General features: G+C 42.1%; 1 protein-coding gene across 4 annotated transcripts in view; it reads right to left on the minus strand.

Moving 5' to 3' along the window:
* The window catches only part of ARMC2 (armadillo repeat containing 2), a 98,309-nt gene extending 89,803 nt beyond the window's left edge, over nt 1–8,506 (minus strand). For 2 of the 4 annotated variants that reach the window (XM_046677773.1, XM_046677775.1), the window contains exons 1-3: nt 8,284–8,494; nt 2,231–2,491; nt 1,698–1,770 (exon numbers count right to left, since the gene is read on the minus strand). In XM_046677773.1, coding sequence (XP_046533729.1) covers nt 1,698–1,770; nt 2,231–2,448 — 291 coding nt within the window. In that variant the 5' untranslated portion in view covers nt 2,449–2,491; nt 8,284–8,494. Of the gene's footprint in view, nt 1–1,697; nt 1,771–2,230; nt 2,492–8,283 lie in introns of those variants that run through there. The other 2 variants (XM_046677774.1, XM_046677776.1) reach the window with 2 other exon arrangements.
* Nucleotides 8,507–9,226: the final 720 nt, after the last annotated feature.

A 9,226-nucleotide genomic window follows, 5' to 3' on the forward strand; every position in this document is an offset into this window, starting at 1 on the left:
CCCACGGCATAGTGATTGGGTCTGGTGTGCTCTGCTTCAGCAGCCCCAGTTCACAGGTTCAGATCCTGGGCATGAACTTACACTACTCATCAAGCCATGCTGTGGCAGCGACCCACATACAAAATAGAGGACGACTAGCACAGATGTTAGCTCAGGGATAATCTTCCTCAAGCAAAAAAAAAAAAAAAAAAAAAGAAATTGAAGGACTTAGCCAGCCCTGATGGCCTAGTGGTTAAAGTTTGGTGCTCTTACCACTTTGGCAGCCCGGGTTCAGTTCCCAGATGCGGAACCACACTTCTCGTCTGTCAGTAGCCATGCTGTGGTGGCTCACATAGAAGAATGAGAAGGACTTACAATCAGAATATACAACTATGTACTGGGGCTTTGGGGAGGAAAAAAAAAAGGAAGATTCACAACAGGTGTTAGCTCAGGGTAAATCTTTCCCAGACAAAAAAAAAGAGAGAAGGGCTTAGAATACAGGAAACAGGAAAGCTGGCACAAGAGGAAGAAGTGAGCTATAGGCCAGATGCCTAGGGCGAGTGATCCAAGAGAGAGTGTGGAAAGTTCTCCAAAGAGATGAATCAATAGAATACCTCATGTGCCTGAATATATGAAGGCGATTTAGACCACTGGGGAAGAGTTTGGGATTTAAATAGTAATAATACAAAACTAAAAAAGCAAGACAATTATTAACACCAGGGAAAACAAAAAGTTGTACAGGGAAGGAGAATTAATCAGCATTAATCATCATTAGTTCAAGGCTCAGCTGGAAATAGGGTTTATATGATCATAGACAGAGAAAAAGGATCTGACCAAAATCGTAATGTATCTATATTAGGAGCAGCAGTGGGGACAGAAAGGGTGAATGCCTTGTGAGGAAGCGTAGAGATAAGAGTTAAATCCTCATCTTCCTTAGTGGGAAGTCATTAGACAATTCCTCAAACTCATAAGTCAGAGAGTAGCGAGACGCTGTGTTTTTAGAAATTTGAATGTAAATGCCAAAAGGATGTGCCAAGAGAGTTTAAAATGAGAGCCACCAGGGAGGGGAGAATGAAAAATAAGGTGACAGGAGACTGCTGGCGGTTTTTTTGTAACAAATCTTTGACTCTTTATGTACAGGTATATAAATTTATTTGTATATATAACTACTAAAAGTAATATGGGCAGGGCCGGCCCGGTGGCGCAGCAGCTAAGTTCGCACGTTCCGCTTCGGTGGCCCAGGGTTTGTCCGTTCGGATCCCAGGTGCAGACATGGCACTGCTTGGCACGCCATGGTGTGGCAGGCGTCCCACATATAAAGTAGAGGAAAATGAGCACAGATGTTAGCTCAGGGCCAGTCTTCCTCAGCAAAAAGAGGAGGATTGGCAGCAGATGTTAGCTCAGGGCTAATCTTCCTCAAAAAAATAAAATTTAAAAAAATATATGTGCATAACTCTTTTTAAAAGAACAAAAAAAATTATTGTGAAACATTCTGTTTGCCAATTCACTATTTCTAAAATTCTTCTTTATTATCAAACTACAGGTAAATAATGTGTTTCATTTGATACCAACCATTATATTTGAAAAAGTATAAAAGAATTTGCTTTTGTATTAAATTATTAGTACATTAGGTTCATTTTCAGCACATATACATGCTGATTCCAAGCATTTTTGGCCAGTTCCATGTCACAGCACTCGTGGAAACGTAAAGTACTCACAAGCTCTAGTGGACTGAGACGTGCGCCAGAGAAGGGTCTGGAATCAGATGACTCAAAACTGGACGCCTGGAGGCTAGCACAGGAGATGGGACAGAAACATTAGTTTGTGAAGAATCATTTCTTTTATTTCTAGTATATGTTAGTTTACTCTAGCCCCAAAACAAGGAAAAGCATTCAATGCAAACATCTTGAGAAAGAAGCAATTTTAAAAAATCATAGTACTTAAAACATTTTATTAATATCTTTTCATTGCTTTTAGTAGGATTAAAAAATATTGAATAATGAAAAGAAGAAATGTACACAGTGATCTCTTTAAAGCTTTGTTCATATTGCTTTATAAAGTTGATATGACAACCACCATTAACCATTTCGAACCAAAGCAACTTCTTGGGCCCAAGAAGTTGGAATTATCTTTAGCAATCTTGAACAGATACAAGAGGTCAAACTTAATCGCAGAAGTCAAACTTAAAAAAAGCCACTATCCGTACCTAGAATTAAGGGAAAATGTCATCTGGAAGAGAAATGTCACCTACCTGAAGCAGGAAGGAGGCCTACCTTCTGGTGTCCTCGAAGACGCAGGTCCAAATAGTTTTCTTTGGTCTTCCCGTGGTGTGAATGGCCTTTGGGCCCTAACTGTTCTCAAGGCATTTCGAGCTTCACTTATGATTTCTGCACTGGTCTTCTGCTTGGACACTGAAGGTCGATAGAACGGCTCCAGCTTTTCTAACTTTTTATCATTTGGAGACAGCATCTTCCCTTTTAAAGTAAAATGTTCTTCAGGTAGACACCACACCCTACAAACATACAGTACAAAATATCAACTGTTTTCATCCAGTAGTTTAGAAAGGAATGCTTAAACCCATCCATATGTGCTTAAACTCTTCCTCTACTCTCAACCTGAAAAAAGTCACAAACAATTTTTAATTAAAAATCTACCAGGCAGTTACAGTTGGAAGATCAGAATGGGAGAAGAGCTTTCAAAAATATAGGTTGATGTGCACAGTTATGCCTACGGGAATCCATGTGATTGAGGAAAATGTGCAGGAAAGAGATCCAGAATGAAAGCGAAACCTGGAGGGAAAGAGGATAAATGACAAAAGAGCACAGACTAGAAAGAGAAAATCATCTCATATTCACCAATCTATAAAAAAAACACTGAAGTGGTTCTATTCAAATGTTCACTAATGTTTCCTTTTCGTTTCCACTGCCCCCCACACAAAATGCTAGTATAAGGTTAAATTTAGACAGATGGGGCCTACTTCCAAACTATATTTTCTTTTATAAACGTAGTTTGTAAACTCAGAGAAAGGTTCAGCCTCACATTTACCCACGATAATATTTGAATGAATTAATTTAAATCACCTTCAATTTGAGATAGTATCCTAGATGAATAGATACCAAATATTAGTATCAAATTATCCTCCCTCAGTTAAAGAGTTGAAGTCATGCACAAGGGCCAAGAGAATGCCGATCCTTCTTAAACTTTTTTTTTTAAGTATGCTTTTTTGGGGGCGGGGGGTGGTGAGGAAGCTTGGCCCTGAGTTAACATCTGTTGCCAATCTTCCCCTCTTTCTTCTTCCCTCCCCATAGCCCCAGTACATAGCTGTATATGCCAGTTGTAAATCCTTGCAGTTCTTCTATGTGGGATGGTGTCACAGCATGGCTTGACGAGTGGTGTGTAGGTCCACACCCAGGATCCGAACTGGCGACCTCTGGGCCACCACCTAAGCAGAGTGTGCAAACTTAACCACTACGCCACCGGGCTAGCCCCTGCAGATCCTTCTTAAACACTGGCGTGTTCCATGGGGGCCTAGTTAACTTGGCAAGACACCTCTGACGGCTCTAAACTTTACAATAGTTGAGATTTTAAAAACTTAATTCTAATTAGTACATGATATTAGGTGTTCATAATAGAAACCCTCTCATCCCTGAAAATGTTGTATCTCTAGGGAGAGAGATACGGAAATTATTCATATATTTCAGCTGCTCGATTTTAGAATAACTTCGGAGAAAAAGAAAAAAATTTTTGTGACATATGCCCAAGGAAACTAACAGACTGTATTTCCATAAGCAGAATCAACAGGTGATTCCTTAGACAAATAAAGAGGATTCGCTATACTGTGAGTCTAGACATCAAGTTGTTACATAACATCAGACAACAGGACATGTCTTTAGTTCCATCCAGGGCCCACCTAAGAGTTTTTGAGGAAAAGGAAAAGGGTATGATGAAAACTACAAAGAATATGCCATTCCTCTCACAGGGAGAGGCCATGTGTTTAGGTAAAACAGTAAAAAATTACTAGATAAGCAATCCTATTCTGTGAATTTTTGATTTAGGAGTTTGAATTTAAGCAAGGTCTCCAGAATCATGTACATTAAAACAACCAACAAAAACTGGCCAGGGCTAGTACATTTAACTTCTAATATAGGATATGAGATTATTGGCTCTTTATTAAAAATATTCAGTGCTAATTATTACAAATATGGATAAAGTATTTTATACATATACATTATTTCTGGATGCATAATAATATAAACCCAGTCCCACAACATCTAACTTAAGTCTTCATGACAGGTTGGTCTGTTTGCTTGTTTTTAAAAGGCCCATTGCAGTAAGAAATTATGTCACTTAGCGAGAATTTTCAGTACAATGAACAAAAATTTCCTCCAGAGCCCAAATCAGGTGTGCGACTCCTTCAGCTCCACATGGCACTAATGAGTCTAGCAATGTCCAAAGGTGATCTGGCAAACCTAATAACGACTAGAGAAAGTGCTTTGGATGAGTAACAATGGATCATCATTCCTGACTAAGGCTCTCCGTGGCTGTATTTTAGTTTGCATTGAAAACTATACTCTTTCATAGAGTAACAAAGCAGAAACATTTCTTTAGATCAAATTCTAAGAATTCTGTAAATTATTTGAGTAGACAGGAATTTAGATTGATCAGATACTGGTGGAAACAATGTTCATAATGGGCTTAAAAATATTTTCATTTGTAAATTATTTATTTATTTTTTTGGTGAGGAGGATTGGCCCTGAGCTAACATCTGTTGCCAATCTTCCTCTTTTTTGCTTGAGGAAGATTGTCACTGAGCTAAGATCTGTATGTCTGTAAATTCATACCACAAATTCTAACATGACTTTCTCTCTCCCTTTTACTCTCTCTTCCCCTCGAATCTCACTTTAACAGTTATATTGAGAGAAATTATTTCAATGATGTAAGATCTGCACAATCTATTATTATTAATATTAATATATTATTAACTAAATCAAACATGGAAATGTTCAATAATACAAGTGAATTGAGTTTGAAGTGGGTTTTTGGTGGGGGGGTGGAAGGATTTTTTTGCTTTGTATTTGTTAAATTACAAATTCTTAATACAGATGGTTTTTGCCAACTTAAAACACACTCACTCCCACAACTAGAAGGACCTGCAACTAAGATATACAACTATGTACCAGGGGGGATTTGGGGAGATAAAGCAGAAAAAAAAAAAAACACTCAGAATTTGAAAGTTTGCCTATGTATAGTAAACTATACCTGAACTATAATATGATAGTTTCACAGAAATTTTAACTTTACAAAAATTCTCCTGACAACTGGAATGAATCTCTTCAGCCAGCAGTGACTGACTGTCTTCTCCATGCACAGCCCTCTGCTTGGATCTCTGAGAGCACAGACAGGAATAAACCCTGCCTTCACTCAAGACCCAGAAGGACCACTAATACTGGTTAAACACTTACTTTAGTACCAAGTGCTGTGCTAAGTGAGTACTCTCAAGTACATCATCTCAGTTAATCCCCACAACACTTTTGTGAGGTAGATAGAGTCTTAAGGAATAGCAAAAAAAAAAAAAAAAAGCTATGACATATGCCAAGAGATAATATTCAAACTATTACCCACTAGATGGGGTGGTGGGAGGTGAGGCACTCAGAGGCCTGGGGGCTGCAGCTACTTACACACCAATACAGAGACCTGCCAGTATTTTCACAACCAGAACAGCCTTCTTGGTGTGTCCCAGCTGAGTATCAGCCCTGCTTGCACCCAAATGATTTTAATACAAGGCAGAAACCGATGGGGGCAAGAAATACAGCAAACTATCAAGTGATTACAAAAGAGGAAGAGATTTCTGATTGGGAGAAGGTGTCAGGTAGACTTCCTGGAGGAGGTGATGCTTCAGCTGGGTTCTGGAAAATGTGCTCAATTTGAGCAAGTGGCAATGGCTGACATTGGGTCTGGCGTGGAGAAGGAACTTCCAGCAAGGTCAAAGAGACAGCCAAGGCAGAGCGTCAAGAACATAGAGGGTATGGCTGGACATGAAGATCTGGAAATGAAGACTAGAGCTGGACCAGAGAGAGCACTGAATGGTAGGTCAAGAAATTAAATAAAAGCCGATGAGCAAATAAAGAGATTTTGAGGCATGACGTGATCTGGCAGGGATGGGCAGGATGGAAAGGAGGGAAAGGTCAGAAGCGACGAAATCAGGCAGTTCTTATAAAATCGCCCAGCTAACCATTTTGTTGGGCATGCCTTGTCCACCCTCCCAGCCTCAGTTAGGTGTCCCTTCCTGGTACTGCACAAGGCCCCCAGTTCTCTGTCACTATACCCTCCCAGCGTGTTAGAATTGCCTGTGTACCTACTGTTGCCCCATCGGACTCTGAGCCCCAGTGCTTGAAGTGAGGCACGGCCAAAGGTCAACACTTCCATAACCGGACTCCATTTTCTAATACAGACCTGACCTAGGAAATTTCCAGACCAAGGCTGCATGGCTTCTCAAATTGGAGACATTTGTTACAGAGGAATAGGAAAGCATATTGGACTTTATTCAAATGGCATTTGACTCTTGATGCCATGTGGTAGTACGAGATCAAATTTAGCCCTGTTGCCCTTCTTGCCTTTGCTTCACGTTGCCTGGCATGGAGTAAGACTTGATAAAAGTGGTGTTGATCAGTGGATGAAGTACTGAAAGTCTGAGATACAGGAGTGAAGGTGAAATAGAGGTAAGAAGAGAAATAGCATCACGCACCAAGAACGCAAGAACCAACAAGATTTGGCATCTGAGAGGACAGGAAGGGGCCAGAGGTGACAAGGGGTATGCAAACTTGGGGGGGGGGACGACAAGAGGGCAAGGGGATCTTTTAAAAGAAAACAGGAAGAGAAGTGGCCTTCAAAGGGAAAGGAGAAAGCGCTGAGTTCTGTCTTGCATCATTGTCCTGAGTTTATGACGTCCACAGGACTCTTAGAAGATGAACACTACTGGCAGTAGGAAATTTGAAACTGGAGACCTTCTTAAACAAAATATTTCTTATTGGTTAGGAGAAAGTTTCAAGTCATCATTTAGGTTTTACTTAAAGACCTGTCTTTATCTTTGCTGCAGCAGAGCCTTCCTGATCAATGCAACCCTGCACTATCAGGATGTTTGCAAGAGGGGAAAGACTGGCCATCGTCATACTCTTTTCCCTGCAAATCAAATACTCAAGACCCTTACTACGATTTTGAATTACTTTTGTGTCAATATGAACATCCAAAGAGGCAGTGGTTAAGTGCTTAGATGCTGGAGTAAGGGTTCAAATCCTCTGACAATTCGCAGCCATGTAACCTTGGGAAAGTTTTCTAACATCTCTACGCCTCAGTTTCCTCATCTGTAAAATGTGTGTAGAAAAAGTAATTGCCTCATAGAATTGCTTTGAGAATTAAATGACATAATTCATGTAATGGCTTTAGCATGGTGCCTGGCCCTTAAAAAAAGGTTAAGCGCTGTTCAAGCGCCATTTGATAAAAAGATACAACAAAACTTTCTCCCATGAATAAAAACTGCATTAGCAAACTGCAAAAGAAAGGGAATGACATTTGCTCAGTGTTTTCAGACATTTTATAAGCTTTAAAATTTAATTCTATTGTATTTTATTGAATATCAGCTATGCAAATCAACAACTAATTAGAGTTTTATAGATTCACATAATAGGATACAAATAGACAGTGCTACTTGCTTTCCTACCAAATTAAAGTAATTCTAAATCAGGGTGAAATGGAAGACCTGCTGTAATACTCGTGGGAACGAATGATAGAAGGCATTATAGGTACATACAATATATTTTAATGCATATTGTTACACATACACTTATTCATCTATTGAGGTTCTATCTGTTGCCTAGAAGAGCCCAGGTACAATGTGTGACCTTGGCCAGGTCACTGTTTGCCTAGAAATCCCCTTAGTTTACCACTCTTCATTCAACAAATATTACTGGGCTTCTATTAAGCACCACGCAATTGTCTAAATGCTCAGTGTATAGAAATAAGGACAGCCATGGCCCCACCCCGAGAGCATGCACAGGGCACTCTCATCGCCTCTCTCCCCCATCCGTAGACAGAGAGGCGGACGACAGCAGGAGGGGTCCCTGGTGAACCGGAGGGACGCCTCACCTCTCGCGCGGAGAGCGGCTCCCCCACTCCCGACAACGCCCCCTCCTCCACGGTCCAGGCCTGGGCAGAGCGCAGCAGCATCATCACCCTGACCGCCCGCCTGCCCGCCCGCTCCGCCCGGCAGGCCAGCGTCTCCATGGTAACCGTACACAAACTACCTACCCGGGCAGCCCGGGACGCCAGCCTGCAGAGCCAGGTCGCAGCTAGGTGGGCGGAGCAGGACAGAGAATGGGTTGGGAGTGGGCGCAGGGAAGGGGGCTTCCGGCCAGACCCAAAGCACCTGTGATTAGCGCTGGAGACAGGGAGCGCGGAGCCTCAGCTCATCCTCCAGCCTTCCCGAGGCAGCCGCAGCAGCGATGGAGCAGGCGGGGCGGGGCGGGGCGGGCAAGGAAGTCTCCCGGCGCCGCTCGGCCACTGGGCCTGCGCGGATCTCCCACGCATGCGTAGAAATGCTGGGACTTGGGCGCCGGCAGGCGGGGCAGTGGGAGGAGCCTGGGCGAGGGCTGGAGGACCCGGGTGCGAACCGGTGATACGAGAGGCAGGGCAAGGTGTCAACATGGAAGAGCCGGGGTGGGAAGACATCTACTTTTATATTAACAATTTAGCGAACCACATCTGTTGAGCCTCTGTGAGACCTCAGCGACTCTATTGAATAATAAGCTGGACAGCAGTTTAGTGCTTAGAGGTAAGAGTCAGGATTTGCTGGTTCAAGTTGCGGCTCTGTATCATCTGGAGCTAATTGCTTAACCTGTCAGTTTCCTCAGCTGTAAATTGGTCGGAAATAGTACCTAGCGAGGTCTTGTGAAGATTGAATGAGAAAGTAGATTTAAAATGCGATGGACGTGACAATCAACAAATGTTAAACTGTTGCTATTATGAAGCCCGTGCATTTGTGCGGCACTTTAGAGTTTCCAAAGGGTATTTCACTGTATATTATCTTTTTGAGTGTCCCTGCCACTTTGAGGTAGCCGCCTGGCGTCCCCATCGACAGGAGACAAAATAGGAGCCCCACGTCTAGTGAGTGACCGCGGTTGATTCAAGTGAGGCCTCCTATGAGCCACCATTTTTTGTTCTTACTGCGTCATCACGGTTGATTGGCAAAAAG

Source organism: Equus quagga, chromosome 11 (assembly GCF_021613505.1).
Source record: "Equus quagga isolate Etosha38 chromosome 11, UCLA_HA_Equagga_1.0, whole genome shotgun sequence".
NCBI classification, from domain to species: domain Eukaryota; kingdom Metazoa; phylum Chordata; class Mammalia; order Perissodactyla; family Equidae; genus Equus; species Equus quagga.